At 34.7% G+C, this 16,616-nt stretch overlaps 1 protein-coding gene across 1 annotated transcript; it reads right to left on the bottom strand.

Moving 5' to 3' along the window:
* Positions 1 to 7,702: 7,702 nt before the first annotated feature.
* On the bottom strand, positions 7,703 to 14,556 carry LOC113472079 (neuronal acetylcholine receptor subunit alpha-7-like; the record flags this gene model as incomplete). The annotated part of the gene is made up of 3 exons (XM_026831642.1): positions 7,703 to 7,996; positions 11,792 to 11,921; positions 14,447 to 14,556. Coding segments are annotated over 3 exons (506 nt in total), but the record flags the coding sequence as incomplete, so codon positions are not given.
* Positions 14,557 to 16,616: the final 2,060 nt, after the last annotated feature.

Genomic DNA, 16,616 nt, shown 5'->3' with positions numbered 1-16,616 from the left:
AACATGCAGTCGTTTTCCTGGTCAAGAAACTAATCATACAAACCATAGCGTAATAACTATCAGATCAGCAGTGTAAAGGCAGACTTCCCGTGAACCTCAGCCATCAGAGATCACACTGGTAGATAGAACAGATCGTCAACCAATGAGAAAAATGTGTAAAGAAATCAAAATAATGAACATATAATTTTATTGATACCTAGGCAGGCTTGGCAAGAGGGTGGTTTCCCTTAAAGCGGAGACTTTCGGATAACCCCAATACTGAATTTGAAATGGATTTGGAATACACAATTGTTTTGTAATGAAAGATAGAGATACTAAACTAAGATTATTATTTTGCCGGTCAGCGGTGTTACAAATTTTCAACTAATTTATAGATTATTTATATATTATACCGAGAGCTTGTCCATTAAATCTTAGGAACATGAAATTTCCATAGGAGACTCGAAGTTTTCACCAGCACATTTCTGTCCATGCCTAATTCAATAAGAGCTCGAGCTGCTAAGGTTATATTATTTTGCCGGTCAGCGGTGTTACAAATTTTCAACTAATTTATAGATTATTTATATATTATACCGAGAGCTTGTCCATTAAATCTGAGGAACATGAAATTTCCATAGGAGACTCGAAGTTTTCACCAGCACATTTCTGTCCATTCCTAATTCAATAAGAGCTCGAGCTGCTAAGGTTGAAGTTCAAAGAGTTGTGCACGATATCACAGATAGAATGCCTCCAGGTACACTATCTAAAAACTAAGATATAATTTGATCTCATTGTTTTCTGGATATTAGTAGGCTATAACGCTATAAGTATTTCTGATCTCCATGGAATATTGAAAAAATTAACAAACGTTAAATAAAACTAGTTTATATGATTTAACTCGCCTAAAAGTAGGCACTTAAAATGGTTGATAGATACCTACAAATATTGGAGGAGCGTCCCTCTATTAATACAACAGCCTTGCCTTAGGTAAAAGGAAAAAATGGTCTACCAACTAAAATACCTATTTATGACAGTGAGTATTACTACTATACAAATAATTGTTACATTTAATGAGTTACGAAGTTAAAATGTGTGTTTCTACCTTTCTACTGATCCTAAGATTGTGGATTTTATGCAGGAAGGAATAAATTGAAAACAGTCATTTCATTGAAGTTTTCCTTTGTAGATGTAGAAATTTTCCTAGATGTAAACGGGTACATCCAATGAAGAAAGAAGATGTCCACTTACAGAAAATACCTATCCAATAGTTTTCCGAAGCAGTAGGTACCTACTTGGTATTACATTTAATTTATTAAACTCTATTTATAAATCAATTAATTTCATTTAGTGACATCAAATGTCTGCAAGTTTAGAGGTACGTACATTTAATTTATTAAACTCTATTTATAAATCAATTAATTTCATTTAGTGACATCAAATGTCTGCAAGTTTAGAGGTACGAAAAAAAAAGATAATTTTATACTTTGTTTGTCCAATAATTGTACAATTATTTGATAGAGGGTATTAATTCATAATTTATTAATACCTAGTGAACATTATACGAAGAAAAAGGAAGAAAAATGACTTAAAATAAACAGAACCAAGACCGTACAGATGAATTTTGGGATGGAAAACGATGAAATCATACAACTAGATGGAGAAAATCTCAATACTGTCGAGAAATTCAAATACTTGGACTCCACCATCAATAACAAAGAAGAGTTGGAATGTGAAATAACCCATAGAATAAATATAGCATGAGTGAATTGGAAGAAAATGTCGGGTGTATTGTGTGACCGAAGATTGAATGTCAGAATGAAAGGGAAAATATATGTACAAAACAGTAGTGAGACCAGCAATGACATATGAAGCGGAGACATGGGCGTTGAAGAAAGTGCATGAGAAGAGGTTGGAAGTGGCTGAGATGAGGATGCTGAGGTCAAGAGAGAAGATTACAGTAGTACGGGCATGTGATGAGAAGAGATCGAGAATACGTTGGGTAGATGGAGAAAATCTCAATACTGTCGAGAAATTCAAATACTTGGACTCCACCATCAATAACAAAGAAGAGTTGGAATGTGAAATAACTGTCAGAGTGTGAAACAGGGTGTCAGAATGAAAGGGAAAATATACAAAACAGTAGTGAGACCAGCAATGACATATGAAGCGGAGACATGGGCGTCGAAGAAAGTGCATGAGAAGAGGTTGGAAGTGGCTGAGATGAGGATGCTGAGGTGGAGTCTAGGAGTGACAAGGATGGATAGAATAAGGAATGAAGTGATAAGGAACAAAATCAAAGTGACTGAAGTGACCAAGAAAACACAAGAGAGAAGATTACAGTGGTACGGGCATGTGATGAGAAGAGATCGAGAATACGTGGGGAAAAGAGTGAGACAGATACAAGTGGAAGGACGAAGAACGAGAGGCAAGCCGAAGAAAAAGTGGGAACATTGTGTGAACAAGGACCTGGAAGAGAAGGGTCTATCAGAGGAAAATGCAAATAACCGAGGCAGATGGAAGCTGCTATCTAAAAACGCCGACCCAACTTGAGTGGGAAAAGGCTAAGAAGAAGAAGAGTGAACATTATACAAATCTAACGAGAAAACAATACGATTCTCTCTTTGCAACCTGGAAATAAATAACATGAGAGGGAGAAAGGGAGGGCGGGAGAGAGAGGAATTAGAACAAAAATAAATAGCCTAATTTTACTAAAAAAAAGTTGCTTTAATTTTCCCCAAACCTTTATAATAGAATTATGTACATATGTGGAATTTAAATAGGCATTGTGTCCCATTTTCAGCATTTTATGGACCTCAAGTCCTAACCAGGGTAATCTTAAGGTAAAAACACACTACCATCACGTCACGTGACGTAACGTGATGGTAGTGTTGCTGTCCTGAACGAAATTACCTACAATATTATGGGAAAACTTTGAACTATATCTTTCTGACTCCCCATGACTTCACGTGACTTGGTGTGATGGTAGTGTGTTTCTACCTTTAATTATGTCGCTGTAATGCTGGGAATTATACATCTACCTAGCTCCAGAAGATAGTAATTTTTTTATGCTAAATAAATCAACTGTTAAGTCGAGTGTATTTACAAGCCACCCAGGGAACTAGGCCAGCTAGTTCCCCTTGTTGGTAAAACAATAATTTTTCACTAAAAGAAACATAAATTAAAGGAAACGTAATGACTAGAAACATAAATTAATTTTTCTGTAGTATCTCCCGAACTGTCCTAGAAAAATATGTCGCTGTAATGCTGGGAAATATACATCTACCTAGCTCCAGAATATAGTAATTTTTCATGCTAAATAAATCAACTGTTAAGTCGAGTGTATTTACAAGCCACCCAGGGAACTAGGCCAGCTAGTTCCCCTTGTTGGTAAAACAATAATTTTTCACTAAAAGAAACATAAATTAAAGGAAACGTAATGACTAGAAACATAAATTAATTTTTCTATTGTAGTATCTCCCGAACTGTCCTAGAAAAAAACCGTCTATGAAAAATGCAAATACCTAAATTCATAACCTACATTAATCTCGTCATAAAAACTCTGGGGCAATTTGAGTTAAGAATTTTCCAAAACCGAGAGTATTTTCTTGAGTTATCGAACGGAATGAACATTTGTAGGACTGCCTGATCCTCAGAAGTGAATAGGGAGCAGTTATAGGGGACGTTAAAATGAGCTAAGGGGATTCTAGACAACATAAAATACAACTAAATCATCGCTTTTAAATGTGACTAAAATAACATAACTAAATCTTGTAGAATCCTTGAATCTATGCTTTCACGTGTAAGTAGGTACAACAAATAAGTGTTGTGTCTGTTTTAATACATAAGTAGGTATGTATTGGTAAGGTAAACAAGGACTTTGTTTAAACTACAGTACCTACTACCTACTTTGTTACTGTAGGTAGAACATACATTAGATAGGTAGGTATTAGGTACCCACGGGTAAATCACAGCAGTTAATAAGATTATTTTTTATGAACGCCTGAAAACTCATAAAGATATGCAATGTGCCAAGCAAAAAAAGATATTTTTTATTGCCGAGAAACAAAGCTCAAGAGTATAGGTATGAGAGTTGAGAGTGTGTGAGCGTATTATTAGTTTCTACACAGTTAATGCGAGTTGTAGTAGCACATAAAAATATTGCATTGTAGGTAGGACTGGTGGCAGTAAAAACACAAGAAGTAGTGTTATAAAACTTAATAATGCATGAAACGCCTAGTGAAGCACTTTTTTTCCTTCGCTCACATAAAAATGAGAGCTTACATCAATACGAAGTAGAATAAGAACAGGCCCGGGTTTGACTTCGTCCCTAGATTTTACCGGACTCATTAGATATTTTCACTCTTTTTCTTCGCTTTATTTGAATACAAAGAACACTAGAAAGTAACCCGTAGATATATTCGTAATTAAAAAACGAGTACAAATTTTGATCGATTGTGAGCATCGAACCTAGAACCTTCTGGTAAGCAAACGCGTTAGAACTGGACTGACCGTAAAAAGGGAAAGTTCATATTTTCTTTGAGAGTATAGGTTTCTCGCCAAAGAGAGAGCATTGAGAGTCATCCAATCTATGTACGAGACTTTGCATTGTTTAAATTTTATGCCCCTCCTCAGTCACTAGGCTAAGGGCCGTAATCCTCCCCAATACAGTTGCCCCTCCGAACCTGTGCAATGTGTGCTTCACCTTGTATGCCAATATGAATCATTTACTTGAATAGGAACCAATTGTCTTTGTTTCTGCTGCAATATTTACACAGCTGTACCGTGCACACCATCTTTACCATTGTTTCAGTTAACGTTCTGTAGCACGTTTAACGTTTTGTAGAAATAAACCGACGCTTACCGCGATGGCACTCTGCAAACCGGGGAGTTTTGGAGATTTTCAATTACTGGTTTAATCTATCAGTTATGTAAATCTACAATCTACCCATTTGACCTATTTCAGAAATTTTCATTATGTAGGTAGGTACTTCCTTTTTCCTAATATATTTAGGTATGTGATCTATCTAAATTGGAATTTTAAAAACATTGCTTGTGTTAAAATACGAAATTCATAATCAATTAATCATATAAACTATAAAAAATAAAATTATAACACAGATTCCTAGAGATATTTTGACTTTTTGACAGCTTTAGCAGAGTTGATTCTTCTTCTGTCGTCTCTCTTTACAAAAGTTTTTAACACGCTAAATCCGTCGAAAGGTAATTTATAAAATTATAGGTATAAGATATATCTATAGATACAACATTGACTAAAGCTACCTCTTGATATTTAACAGATTACAAATTTTTAATATAAATTGTTTTACATATATATAAAAAAACTTACATATTACATAGATAAATAATACAAATAATACTTTATCTTATTAAATATAGGTATTTGGTAATCTCTTTCTTCATGTGATCTATCTAAATTGGAATTTTAAAAACATTGCTTGTGTTAAAATACGAAATTCATAATCAATTAATCATATAAACTATAAAAAATAAAATTATAACACAGATTCCTAGAGATATTTTGACTTTTTGACAGCTTTAGCAGAGTTGATTCTTCTTCTGTCGTCTCTCTTCACGAAAGTTTTTAACACGCTAAATCCGTCGAAAGGTAATTTATAAAATTATAGGTATAAGATATATCTATAGATACAACATTGACTAAAGCTACCTCTTGATATTTAACAGATTACAAATTTTTAATATAAATTGTTTTACATATATATAAAAAAACTTACATATTACATAGATAAATAATACAAATAATACTTTATCTTATTAAATATAGGTATTTGGTAATCTCTTTCTTCTTCTCAATTTTCTTCACGTACAAAAAAGAAAACGAAAAGGAAACAATATTAGAAAAAAAAAAAAAAAACAAGAGTATTCACTGAAATAAAAATTATACTAATTGGTATTTTTGGTTCATAGATATAAAAGACTAATGTAGGTGTGAGTGCAAATGCTGTCTACCCAAAACTAAACGAAAACGGATTTCAAGGTTACCCTACATAATAAATTTATAAATCTCATGTTATATGCCTATGCGGAAACGTCATGTTGCCATAAGATTTAATGTCAAATACATAGAGATATGGTTCAATTTTCGTGATAATCACCCTATATTATTTTGCCGGTCAGCGGTGTTACAAATTTTCAACTAATTTATAGATTATTTATATATTATACCGAGAGCTTGTCCATTAAATCTGAGGAACATGAAATTTCCATAGGAGACTCGAAGTTTTCACCAGCACATTTCTGTCCATTCCTAATTCAATAAGAGCTCGAGCTGCTAAGGTTGAAGTTCAAAGAGTTGTGCACGATATCACAGATAGAATGCCTCCAGGTACACTATCTAATTCGTTTTCGACTTCCGTGAAGATTTTAAAGGAAGAGGAAAATTTTACATTTCTCAAGTCTCAGGAGTTACGAAGTTAAAATGTGTGTTTCTACCTTTCTACTGATCCTAAGATTGTGGATTTTATGCAGGAAGAAATAAATTGAAAACAGTCATTTCATTGAAGTCCTAACCTATAATAATGCCGAATATTAAAATTTTCCTAGATGTAAATTAGAAACGAGTACATCAAATGAAGAAAGAAGATGTCCACTTACAGAAAATACCTATCCAATAGTTTTCCGAAGCAGTAGGTACCTACTTGGTATTTTTTTACACTAAACAATAAAATCAAACATTTTCAATATTCTTCGAGCTGGTAGTTATGTCTCTTATAAATGTTATTTGAATACCTATGTAATTTTCACAAGACAATCGAAAATTCTGAAATAGCTAAAGAGAAATTTGTGCTTTGTGCAAACTGTTCTCTACCCTGAAGTACGAATTTCAATATGAAATATGAAAGTTATTTTGGATGAAAATATTTTCATCTTCAGTGAAATACCTACCGACTAAATTAAGATATCTTACAGATTACAGACATACAACGAGAAAAAAAAAACTTCATCTTTGGCAGTGTTATAAATGTACTAAAATGTAATTAAACTGTAAATGAGATCGCCCTTTGCTCTTCTCTTGTACTTGTATTGAATCTATGTATAATTTATGATACAAGGGCGGTGAGCCAACTCAGTGCATCTCTCTTTATCAGCTTATCCTATAATGAGGCTCGATTTTTAGTTAATTTGTGATAAAAAAAAAAACTTCCAAGATTTGAATGCATTAACAAATAACAAAGATTTAAAGAATAATCTTTTACTAAGGGGATGTTTTGAGCAACAACAAGAAGAACGATAGACTATATCTAGGTATTATTTATGTATAATTATTTATTTCATAAAAAAAACCTTTCATCTTAAAAACTCATCTATAATTTATGATTTTGTATACTTTCTCTCTAAATAACAAAATAATAAAATTCTCAAGATGTTTTCAAAGTTGTACCTAAGTTATTTTCGGAACTTTTCTTTTCAACTTACGCGAGCAAAAGTTAATTTTAAATCTCTTTATCTCTTCAGTTCGTAGGAAATTGTTTTAATTTTCAAGAAAAAGAAAAAAAAAATAACATGCAGTCGTTTTCCTGGTCAAGAAACTAATCATACAAACCATAGCGTAATAACTATCAGATCAGCAGTGTAAAGTCGGACTTCCCGTGAACCTCAGCCATCAGAGATCACACTGGTAGATAGAACAGATCGTCAAAGAGAATGTCGAGCTCTAGACAAATGAAAGCGTAGACAAGGAATAGACAGGACTTGAGAAGGATGAGCAAGTACTATTGCACAATAATGTGAGGAGCAGAGAGGAGGACAGTGATGGTGGCGATAATGGTGAACAAGGTGAACACTATGAGACAAAGGCGATCCACAACCATGGCGGCAAACTTCCAGTCACTGATCGTCTCAGCCTCTTCATCTGACTTCTTCATCCTTGCCGTGATGAATTGAAGCTCCTTCAGGATCAACCTGAGCTCTCTCTGAGTGACTGAACATTGTGATGAGGACCCAGGGTCCTCTATACTAATACCTGAAAAAGGGAGGACTATTACTCAATTGTAGTACTGAACCACGACACATGAACAGGGAGAAATGATAAAGCAGCACTACGACATAATGGAGCACACTGTAATAATATTGATAAGAAGCAAGAACTGATAGAGGACACAACGACAAGACCTAGTGAACACAGAACGCAAGGTACAGAAATGTCAGTTACCTTTAACTTTACCTAAGGTCTAGGAGGACACAACTCTACATTCCACGGAGAGAATTTACACTTGACTTTGACTGGGATGGATAGGAGTGAATCTTTTTTAATAATTAATTAGGTTTCGTCTTTGAAAGACATGGACTTGAAAATTTCTTCAACAATAGACCCAATCAATATATGTAACTGTACATACAACATACAATACATATTTATATCCTGTGCAAAATCTTTCCACAAAATCATTAAAAAAACGTCTGTACTTAGTTAACATAACTTACTTACCCACTATTACGCATCTCAAATAAGAAGATCATTTTAACTTCCAAGACCATTAAGGGCCTAGCCTTAGAAATAATGAAATATCCACTTTATCTAAAATGAAAAAGACAATGGCATATTTTAATATAAAAAGTGCCATTATGATGCCTCTTGTCTAACTTTTCTACGAACATTAGATAGCAAAGGAAAAAACATCTCACCCCCAACACCAAGACTGAACAAAATAAAATAAAAAAAAGTAAGTCTGAAGTCTAACTTTGTAAATACATTCCGTTGCCGACTATCCTGACAATTAAATTAGGTCTGAGAGCATCTTAACTTTTCTTTATTTTTGTTCAAAATTGAAAAGTTGAGGCACAGATGTGTGGCCTTAATTGTGTACAATCGATATTGTTATTGATATAATAGGTTTACTTTAAATATTACATATGTATAAATAGAGATGCGGGGTAGGTATTATCTTAGTGAGCAAGGTTTATGTTAACTAAACACTTCGGTAGAACTTTAACGGTTGGTATTTCTGAAAACTCTAACTGACAGGGCACGCTACAAACTCAGTTACATATGTATAAATAGAGATGCGGGGTAGGTATTATCTTAGTGAGCAAGGTTTATGTTAACTAAACACTTCGGTAGAACTTTAACGATTGGTATTTCTGAAAACTCTAACTGACAGGGGACGCTACAAACTCATCCTAAAATAAATCGCATGCAACACAACATAGCATAGATGATAATAATCTATGCTATAGTTTTTGAATGAAAGAAATACAATGTTACCAAACTTCGAAAATGAAAATTCATAGAAATCCACATTTGTACACAAAAACCCATCTTCAATTCTTTGCAACACAACATAGCATAGATGATAATAATCTATGCTATAGTTTTTGAATGAAAGAAATACAATGTTACCAAACTTCGAAAATGAAATTTCATAGAAATCCACATTTGTACACAAAAACCCATCACATCTGAGTCTGCCATTCTTTCTTTAATTTGGTTGAAAAGTTTGTCCAACTTTGAAATTTGCCAATGCCAACAAAATATTTGTCTTTGATGTTTTTATCATGTAAAATACTCACTGAAACCCAAGTTGGACAATTTATTTCAGTTGTACAAACCTTGTCTAAAGTTCTAGGACTAACTATGGAAGCACAATAAATAGGCAAAAATGTTGATTTAAAATGTAAGACTGAATGGCTACATAAGCTGTAGCTGATTGACAAGAGAATTATAAAGTACTAGCCGAAATCCGGAGCGAAGCGATAAAAAAGCAGGGAGAGAAAACGAGACAGGAATGGGGGAGTATGGGTGTGTGGGAGAAAAGTGGATGAATACGAGCAAAGAGATGATTCACTCATCCATTTAGTGGTCTTGCTCGGCGTAGCTTAACAAAAACGAACCCGAAAATAGCCTATAACCTTCAGGGGAGTGCAAGCAATAAGTTCACAAAGTTTCATAGCAATCGGATGAGCGGTTTGGCCAGGCATAAAGTTCGAACAAACACACACACACAAACAAACAAATATTCATTTTTATATTTTAGATAACCTTATAAACCAATCCATAAAAAGTATGGAAAGTAGAGTAATTTCCCCAAGATACCTTCATTTATTGATTTATCTACTACTTCTTGTTAAAATAATTACAAGAAATGTCAGTTACCTTTAACTTTACCTAAGGTCTAGGAGGACACAACTCTACATTCCACGGAGAGAATTTACACTTGACTTTGACTAGGGTGGATAGGAGTGAATCTGTTTTAATAATTAATTAGGTTTCGTCTTTGAAAGACATGGACTTGAAAATTTATTCAACAATAGACCCAATCAATATATGTAACTGTACATAGGTACAATACATATTTATATCCTGTGCAAAATCTTTCCAAAAATCATTAAAAAAACGTCTGTACTTAGTTAACATAACTTACTTACCGACTGTTACGCATCTCAAATAAGAAGATCATTTTAACTTCCAAGACCATTAAGGGCCTAGCCTTAGAAATAATGAAATATCCACTTTATCTAAAATGAAAAAGACAATGGCATATTTTAATATAAAAAGTGCCATTATGATGCCTCTTGTCTAACTTTTCTACGAACATTAGATAGCAAAGGAAAAAACATCTCACCCCCAACACCAAGACTGAACAAAATAAAATAAAAAAAAGTAAGTCTGAAGTCTAACTTTGTAAATACATTCCGTTGCCGACTATCCTGACAATTAAATTAGGTCTGAGAGCATCTTAACTTTTCTTTATTTTTGTTCAAAATTGAAAAGTTGAGGCACAGATGTGTGGCCTTAATTGTGTACAATCGATATTGTTATTGATATAATAGGTTTACTTTAAATATTACATATGTATAAATAGAGATGCGGGGTAGGTATTATCTTAGTGAGCAAGGTTTATGTTAACTAAACACTTCGGTAGAACTTTAACGATTGGTATTTCTGAAAACTCTAACTGACAGGGGACGCTACAAACTCATCCTAAAATAAATCGCATGCAACACAACATAGCATAGATGATAGTAATCTATGCTATAGTTTTTGAATGAAAGAAATACAATGTTACCAAACTTCGAAAATGAAAATTCATAGAAATCCACATTTGTACACAAAAACCTATCTTCAATTCTTTCTTTAATTTGATTGAAAAGTTTGTCCAACTTTGAAATTTGCCAATGCCAACAAAATATTTGTCTTTGATGTTTTTATTATGTAAAATACTCACTGAAACCCAAGTTGGACAATTTATTTCAGTTGTACAAACCTCGTCTAAAGTTCTAGGACTAACTATGGAGCACAATAAATAGGCAAAAATGTTGATTTAAAATGTAAGACTGAATGGCTACATAAGCTGTAGCTGATTGACAAGAGAATTATAAAGTACTAGCCGAAATCCGGAGCGAAGCGACGTTCATGTCACTCATTCATTTAGTGGTCTTGCTCGGCGTAGCTTAACAAAAAACGAACCCGAAAAATGCCTATAACCTTCACGGGAGTGCAAGCAATAAGTTCACAAAGTTTCATAGCAATCGGGCATGAGCGGTTTGGCCAGGCATAATTCGGAACAAACACACCACAAACAAACGAATATTCATTTTTATATTTTAGATAACCTTATAAACCAATCCATAAAAAAGTATGGGAAAGTAGAGTAATTTCCCCAAGATAGCCCTTCATTTATTGGACTTTATTACTACTCTTTTAAAATATTATCGTCTTAGAGTTCTAGAGTCTAGACAGTATAGGATTCTCAGATTCGCCCTCTACTAGCGCAGAAATTGTGCTGGGAGCATCCTGTAGGTATTTTGGAATATCATAAAGGCACAGATTCACCAAATGTGAAGCTTTGCAAGTGATGGAAATTGAATTTGAAAAACTCTTTCGCCCACATATATTCTCCTTGGGTCTTCAGCTCCGAGTGGTCTTTTGCCCACCACGAGCCCAAGACCACCTCGCAACCTGCCTGCGCACAAGGAAAACTCGACAAGCCACAACCAGGTACAGACGCTCGTTTACCAAAAATGCGACAAACAAAACATTCCCCTGACCTAACTTCTCACTCCCGGGTTTTCCGTCCATTTTTTTTTTCGACCTTTCCCGTCATACCTTTTTCAGGATTCTTCCACCCACCCCCCTATTCCCACGGTCACAGACAGATTTTTTTTTCTTCAAGGTATGTTCCAAGCCTATTCGATTAATTCTCCATTTTTTATCCCCAGGGGTAGGGTTAAGTCTCCATTTGTACATGATAATTCTGCGCGCATTTTTTTTTTTTTTGTAATTTTTTCGGTATACCCTTCAACATCTGGGGGATGACAGGTTAAGAAAGAATTGAGGCAGGCCAGGCGCGGCAGGCAAAAATGTGAGCGTATACAATGATAGAAACTAAATTTTTAGGACCGACCGCAGCGAAATTTGTGTTTCATCAATTATTTGCGGTAAAAAAAGAGCTGAAAAAAATCTGCGTTTGGCTGAGAATCGAACCCCATAACTGCGAAGATCGCGAACAAACGCGGATACTGCGGCACAAAACGCCGAATACCGCGGACAAACCGCGGATACCGCGAACAAACCGCGGATACCGCGAACAAAACGGCGAATACCGCGATACAATCCGCGAATACCGCGAACAATCGCGAATCGCCGAGAACAATCCGCGAATACCCGCGAACATCCGCGCGAATACCGCGAACAACCGCAGATACCGCGAATAACACGAGCAAACCGCGAAATAAGGTGCTTATCACAGAAGAATCGATGAGGACCTTTCCCACTTATGAAAATGAAGGGGGAAATGAGTAAATTAAGTTCCAACTTCAAACCCCTATGGTCAAGATGTAGGAGAATCCTCCCCTCAACCCCTTACATTTCCCCTGACCCCCCTACATGGTTTTTGGTAGTAGGGGGTCAAGGGGAGGTTTCTTCAGACCTAGATTTTTGTCAGAGCTCATTCTCTTTTCTGCTTTCAGACTGGAAGGTTCTCTCTGCTCCCTCTCTCCTGTCTGTGATATCTCCAAATATTTCAACATGATTATTTTTTTTCAACAAGAGTTTCCATTAGAGTATTTAAGATGACCAAGGAGTCTTTCCTATGTAACTTTTCACGAGAAATCAATCGGTGTACATGTAAGGGTTCTAGGAATGATGGTTCACGAAATATGCGCTTGTAACAAGACAATATCAAAAAATTTCAAAAGTTATATCCCCTTTTTTTTACACCAATAAATAGATTACGACATACAGCCTGATTTCCTCGAATTTGCCATCAAAAATTTTGTCAAAAGAGAACGAATGTGCCATCAAATTCATAAGGTAGTAGGATGGGAAAAGAACAGAATAGGTAGGTACTGAAAATGGACTTGGATCTGAAAATGGACTTAATGATCGGTATTAATATTAATCCCAACAGATTTTTTGTAGAGTAGGGGGGGGTTTTTTCCCTTCATTAATGTTGTTACTCTTGACGAGCAGAGAAGTAAATTAAGTAGGAACCAATAATAATTATTATTCTTTAAAGCAGACTCATTACAAAGGAAAAGCTTGATTAGGCAGCAGCCCATGAAGGTTCCACGGATCACCCGGCCATAATAGTCACACTCAAGGTTGCTTCAATTCAGTGAACTCCAAAGCTGAAAGCTGTGACTTGAAGAGGACTAATCCCGGGCACAACCTCGAGTTTCAACAGCATCACGATTCAAACCTACTGCTACCCAGCCTTAATCCAAATTTTATGTTTCTATTTTTTTTTTTTTTTTGTCAAAAGAGAACGAATGTGCCATCAAATTCATAAGGTAGTAGGATGGGAAAAGAACAGAATAGGTAGGTACTGAAAATGGACTTAATGATCGGTATTAATATTAATCCCAACAGATTTTTTGTAGAGTAGGGGGTTTTTTTTTCCTTCATTAATGTTGTTACTCTTGACGAGCAGAAAAGTAGATTAGGTAGGAACCTAAAATGTACCGGGGGCAAAAGTCGAAAAGGATAAAAATGCTGAGGCTGGGAAGAAAAGTTCATTAATTAATAATTCCTGTCATAAATAGGTTTCTGAACAATTTTGGAGAGTCATTTCTCTTTGCCCTTTTACCTACGCCCACACGTAGTGTGTTGCCACTTTTTCACTCGTTTACAAGTTAGATTATTATCAATGAAACAAACTTCTGCTCCTTTCTTCCTTCATATCTCCTTTTTCACTCCCTTCCTCTTGGTTCTCATTTTCAGGGTTTTCTCAAAACTCTTCTGAACCGCCTGCCTTTGGTAAATAAACAGTATTTACCCATCAAGTTTAGTGTTGCTGTCAATTGGAAAATTATTGACCCCCTGATTTTCAGAGCACACTTTTCGATCTCTTATTAGCGCTGTTAAATTTTGACTTCGCGGGGCGGAGTGCTACCGAACTCCTTGATCTTCTGTGGTTTAATTGACGATATAGCTCTTGGAGCCTATTTCACAGTACCTATAAATATGGTTAGATGCACTTATACTTACCCAGTCAGGCATTTCGTGACTGTCAGCAGTCCGATGGTGATAATTGAGCACGACTACAGTGAGCACAACTGACGATGCCACCATGAACATAATACAATTAAAATATGTTCCTAGAAATGAAAACAAAAGGAGCACATGTTAGGGAACGAAGGATCTCAGTATGAAAATGAGACACATTGCTGTAAGACTACGCATAAAATGAAGAGATATCTAATATGTCATTAAGAAAACTAGAAAACAGATTTATCATTGACTTTGACTCTGTTAGTCTGCAGATATGTACATGTATATCCACCATAACTCATATGTAGTGCTCTTGTGATAAACCTATATGACAGAACTAGGAACTTATGAGGAGGCCTTGGGTTCAAATCCCAGCCGAGGCATGTAATTTTATCCTCCATTAGTACGTTATACTTGAACCATAGTATAATATGTTAGATGTTTTTTTTTACTGTTGGGATAAAAGGTCTTCAAAACGTTTTACATCCATTACCTTAAGTTATTCTTCAAGTTAAACTCCTCAACAAACATGGCGAGAAATTATTTTCGTATAAGACTAGAACTAGGAAAAATAGCTAATGTATAATATCATAATAATAAAGACAGGAATAGAGGGGTAGTTGAATTAATTAGGGAGACCATGAAAATAGGGCAAGTAATTCTACAATATATGTATTTGGAAAAATCCTACAATGCTGCAGTGAGCACCAAAGTTGTGATATAGTAACACAAAGAAAAGACATTTATTTTTTTTTATAAAGACAGGAATAGAGGGGTAGTTGAGTTAATTAGGGAGACCATGAAAATAGGGCAAGTAATTCTATGTATAAATCAAAGCAACAACCAAAAAGAATCCAAATCAAAAGTGCAAAAATAGAGTACCAAAACAAATTTACAAATAACAACAAAGTAAATTTATAAACAGATACCTACTTCGATTTTTTAAAAAAGCCATTTTTACATAAAGAAGCTTGCAAAATAATAAAATTAAAATTGGAAGTTTTCAGTTAGTTTAATCTTGAATTCGTTTTGGAACAATTGGGCAGGTACATTTTCTTTCTTATAAGAGCTAAGTGATAGGTCGCATTTGGGCTGTTTGAGTAGCCAACTTCGATTTTTAAAAAAAGCCATTTTTACATAAAGAAGCTTGCAAAATAATAAAATTAAATACCTATATCACTCCTAAATTCCTACCAGGCTAAAACTGAAAGAATTTCCTTTATGTAAAAAATTAATATTCATGAGTGAACATAATTTTCTCATATAAGACTGCATTAACAACATGCAACATATTTATACAAACATACTTGTACTTAGGCACTACTTACATTACTTACCATGTTATGTCCAGTAGACCAAAATTACCTTCTAGTGATCTCATCTTCAAAATAATTTAACTATTTAAGACTGCATTTACAACATGCAACATATTTATACAAACATACTTGTACTTAGGCACTACTTACATTACTTACCATGTTATGTCCAGTAGTCCAGTAGACCAAAATTACCTTCTAGTGATCTCATCTTCAAAATAATTTAACTATTTATTTTTCAAAGGACCAAGCTTCAGGTGTAAAGCGCCAAAGATTATTAAATAAAATAATACTTGGGTACGCAATACGCATCGTCTACTATACTGCTATCGAGTCCTTCATCTCTCGAAGAACTTTAATTTCAACCAAAGGTCTCAGAAGAGGGCTCTTATCCCTCACCGAAAGCAAAAAACAGAGCTTTTGAACTTTGCTCTATAAATACTGTTGATAAGTATTTTGATCAGCTCAATGGGAGAACGCTACAACACCAACTACAACGCACTGAGATCTAATGAAAAAGAACACAAGTAGATTGGAGATTTCCAAGTCAAGGTTGTCCAAATTTAGACATCAGTCTTCAAACTCTAATAGAACCAATTTTTTTTAGCATTACCAATTGCAATTGGTAATTCTAAAAAAAGGGTACCTAACATGAAAATTCTTTACTTGCACAATCTTATGCAGCCATTTCAAAAGAATAACCCAAGGCAACCTACATTGTTAGTGTTATGCTTTCTTGAAAAATTCTTTCTAGTCTTTTCCACTTAGGTACCTAATTAGAATTTAAAACAAAAGTCTAAGCTTTAGACAAAGTTGAAACTTTTATACCCTGGAAACCTTTTCGCATGAAA

The sequence above is a fragment of the Diaphorina citri genome, unplaced genomic scaffold (genome assembly GCF_000475195.1).
Source record: "Diaphorina citri unplaced genomic scaffold, Diaci psyllid genome assembly version 1.1 scaffold3810, whole genome shotgun sequence".
In the NCBI taxonomy this organism is placed as follows: Eukaryota; Metazoa; Arthropoda; class Insecta; order Hemiptera; family Psyllidae; genus Diaphorina; species Diaphorina citri.
Note: the sequence above shows the minus strand (reverse complement) of the source record. Positions and strands in the feature narration are given on the sequence as shown.